This window comes from Seriola lalandi, unplaced genomic scaffold, assembly GCF_002814215.2.
Source record: "Seriola lalandi dorsalis isolate HSWRI2012SDOR001 ecotype SW California unplaced genomic scaffold, Sedor1 jcf7180002050318, whole genome shotgun sequence".
Classification (NCBI taxonomy): Eukaryota; Metazoa; Chordata; class Actinopteri; order Carangiformes; family Carangidae; genus Seriola; species Seriola lalandi.
In genome coordinates, this window is record NW_019520871.1 from 35769 (window position 1) to 39702 (window position 3934).

The 3934-nt window shown below is 44.4% G+C and overlaps 1 protein-coding gene across 1 annotated transcript in view; it reads right to left on the minus strand.

The window, feature by feature from the left end:
* The window catches only part of slco2b1 (solute carrier organic anion transporter family, member 2B1), a 23325-nt gene extending 20023 nt beyond the window's left edge, over positions 1 to 3302 (minus strand). The window contains exons 1-2 of the mRNA XM_023399073.2: positions 3146 to 3302; positions 938 to 1067 (exon numbers count right to left, since the gene is read on the minus strand). Of these exons, the coding sequence (XP_023254841.1) occupies positions 938 to 1024 (87 nt within the window). The 5' untranslated portion in view covers positions 1025 to 1067; positions 3146 to 3302. The remainder of the gene's footprint in view (positions 1 to 937; positions 1068 to 3145) is intronic.
* Between the last annotated feature and the right edge of the window lie 632 nt (positions 3303 to 3934).

Sequence of the window (3934 nt, forward strand, 5' to 3'; positions counted from 1 at the left end):
TGAGGAGGAGGAGGAGAGGAGGAGGAGGAGGAGAGGAAGAGGAGGAGGAAGAAGAGGAAGAGGAGGAGGAAGAAGAGGAAGAGGAGGAGGAGGAGACGAGGAGTAGGAGTGGAAGAGGAGGAGGAGGAGTGGAAGAGGAGGAGGAGGAGGAGAGGAGGAAGAGGAAGAGGAGGAGGAGGAGTGGAAGAGGAGGAGGAGGAGGAGGAAGAAGAGGAAGAGTAGGAGGAGAAGGAGGAGGAGCAAGAGGAGGAGGAAGAGAGGAAGAGGAGGAGGAAGAGAGGAGGAGGAGGAGGAGGAGAGGAGGAGGAGGAAGAGAGGAGGAGGAGGAGGAGGAAGAAGAGGAAGAGTAGGAGGAGGAGAAGGAGAAGGAGGAGGAGCAAGAGGAGGAGGAAGAGAGGAAGAGGAGGAGGAGGAGGAAGAGGAGGAGGAGGAGTAGGAGGAAGAGGAGGAGGATCAGATTTATCAGGTTCATATGATCAGATCTGTAAAAACAACCTCTTCATGATGAATAAAAGTGAGTCCAGTCGCAACAACAACAAAGATGGAGGCTGAGAAGCTGAAGTCAGACTGATGTGAGCGCAGAGGAAATGTTTTCATGTTGTGACCTGAGAGAACAATTCCAGGACGGACGTCTGGAATCTGAAGCTGGACACAGAGTCAGTCACATGTAGTGACACAGGAGGTGATCTAACCAGAGGCCAGCTGCACTGAACATCTAAACACTGTCTGAGTTACGGTTTCCTTCAAATAAAAACACCCTTAACTTGAAGGTTTTCTCCTGATCTGAGTCTTTTCCTTAAGGAATCACTTAAAGTCAGTTAAAGCCCTTAGTGAGCGAACCAGAGGAAGAACTACAGGTTCCTGTGACTCGGTCTGAACCTTCAGCTGACCAGAGGCCAACCGGCTGTCAGAATCTGGATGTGAAGCAGAGACGAACCTTGATGCTGTTGAAGAGACTCCGGTGCCGAGCAGAGGGTCGTGACCCCGCGGGGTCAGAGTTCACGTTGAGGTTGTTGGCGCCCATGATTTAATTTCTACCACAGGAAGACTGAAGAGCAGAACACGGTCTGTAAGACACACAGTGTGTGGCAGGTTAGACCTACACTGAACTGCACACACACACACACACACACACACACACACACAGAGGTATGTACTACAGTTGAAAACATGACAGTAACAAAGCGTGAACACAAACACACTCCTGCCTTCACCTGTCTGCACAAACACAGCTGCAGTTTTCTAGAATCACTGAGAACATAAAGAATGTGTGTGTGTGTGTGTGTGTGTGTGTGTGTGTGTGTTTAAACAAAGAGAGGAGGAGTGAAAGCTGTTGGCAGTGGATGGAGGTCTGGATCGAGGCCAACAGGAAAGTCAGTGCAGCAGAAAGACGACGTGAAGAGAGAGAAAGTTTATTATCAACATTTCAACACTGAGAGAAAAAAAATCTCAATCAATTTTACAAGAAAAAAAGTCGAAATATTCTGAGAATGAAGTTGTAATTTAATGTTCTGTGATGTTTCAGAGGGAAACATCAGAGGAACATGGAGCATCATGGGAAGTTTGACTTTACACCTGGATGTGAAAACAATGGAGGTTAATCAACCTGAGAGAAACAGGAAGGAGGCGGCGTCTTATCAGCAGAGGAAGGTCGAGGAGATCAAACACCCGCTGACTGACACACACATCACCCAGTGTGTGTGTGTGTGTGTGTGAGTGTGTGAGTGTCTGTGTGTGTGTGTGTGTGTGTGTGTGTGTGTGTGTGTGTGTGTGTGTGTGTGTGTGTGTGTGTGTGTGTGTGTGTGTGTGTAGTGTGTGTGTGTGTGTGTTTTTACAGCAGGTAGTTTGATAACAGCTCAGCACGTCTTAAAGGAGACGACGTTATTACACAACTACAATAAAACATCGAATGTGTTTAATGAATAAAGTTGAACCAGTTTCATAATCATCAGATATTTTGGCAGAAAACAAATATTTTACGTAAATATAAACACGTCCTCATTACATTGATAGAAAACATGATCAGGTGTATTTATAAAACAGATTTCCCGCTGCAGTGGAGTTGTGTATGAATGTCTGTGTTTTTTTAGACGCAGCTTTTATATAACTGATGGTTTTTAGTTTGATAATTACGGTTCACGGAGGATTAATCCAGATTTTTCATCAGGTCGTCGTTTGAATGTTTCCACTCGGTTTATGGTTAAATATTCTGTGGGGGTCGTTCAGGTGGAGAGGGAGGCGAGAGAGACCAGGAAGTGCGCCTGTTGTATTCAGTGTCACTGGTTGCTAATAACAACGGTGATATTTACAGGTGTAAAAGTTTAATTAACAACAGCTGCACCTGCAAAACTAAAAACATTACCATGAGCCTCAATTAGCAAATGTTAGCATGCTAACGGCTTAAAGCAAGAAGCGGAACATGCTAACGTCAGCACATTAGCATTGTCTAAATGTCACTGCTCATTTCTTCTGTTTGATGCCACAGAGTTTTTTCTTCAACAAACAAAGATTAAACTACAAACTGAGTCTGATGTAGAACTGGAGAAAGAAGAAATGTCAGACAAAACAAAGGCTGGACCAGAAACAGAAATCTGTCTGTGCAGCTGTTGTGCAAGGTCACATCACAGAGGAGCAACAAACCGGAGCCTTTCAGCCACGCTCAGGTCGGAGCGGCACCGAGCTCAGACCACACAGTCAAATACTGACTTCACCCACTGTGAGTCTGCGACTGCTGCATCACTGACCTCAGCTCAGATTCACAAACCAACGAGGTCACGGTTCAGAGTGACACACTGACTGAAGGTGAACAAATCACAGGCATTAAATCAGATCAAAGCTTCAGTTTTGTCTGATATTATGTTTTGAGCAGGTTCCAGTACAGAGGGTTTAATAAAACACATTAAACTTTCCACTAATGACGTGTGTGATCTGCAGACATCACAGCAGCAGGACTGTGAACAAGCAGCATTACAATCATTCATCTTCTTTCTCCTTCAGTTTTTCATCAGATTCTCTGTAGTTTTGAGTTTGTACAGTTTTAGAAACAGAAACTTTCCTGCTTTAACACAGCGGCTCTACTGAAGCAGAAACATCTCATGAGTTAAAAGCCAGAGAGAAGAGACAGACGTGATTCAGTCAGACTCACCCTGTCAGCAGCAGATCTCTGCTTCCTCCTTTCACTTTGCTGCAGCTCTGATTTTCTCCTTTGGTGTTCAGCAAACCGTCCGGTAAGTCTCAGTGCGGTGACACTCCTCCAGCCCGGCGCTCTGCAGCCGAGGAGGGAGGGAACAACTGGAATTTGACCCCGGTGCTGAAGGCAGGGCTGACGAAAAGCAGAGGAGGAAGAGTTTGCAGACACATGTGTCTAAACTTACAACCTGCAAAAGGGAAAAACAGGTTCTTCTTTCACAGACTGAATGAATCTGCTTCAACAAGACACAAACTCTTCTCTCACTCTTTGGCTTGATTATTTATTCTACACTGTACACACTCTACCAAGGATGGTTAAAGTCACTGCACTACACACTGAAACATGTTCATGGTCGCCAGAGGATGATTCATAATAACACTGGAAATCCTCTGAGTTTTAAATATGTTGTTTAAAATGAAACTTTCAGACGTCAAACAACAAAACACAAAAAAGAAGAATACTAAGAAGAGGAAGAAGAATATGAAGAACTATACGAAGAAGAAGAAGAATACAAAGAATACTAATAAGAAGAGGAAAAAGAAGAAGAAGAATATGAAGAATTCTGATAAGAAGAAGAAGAGGAAGAGAAAGAAGAGTATAAAGATGAATATGAAGAAGCAGGATGATGATCTCCCTGTGCAGGTCAGCCAGGACAACAGAAGACTCACCGTCTTGATAATGTTGTTCATCATGTGACCAGCAGGTGGAGCCAAAGTCAAATCTAATGTTCTTTAACCTGTTGTT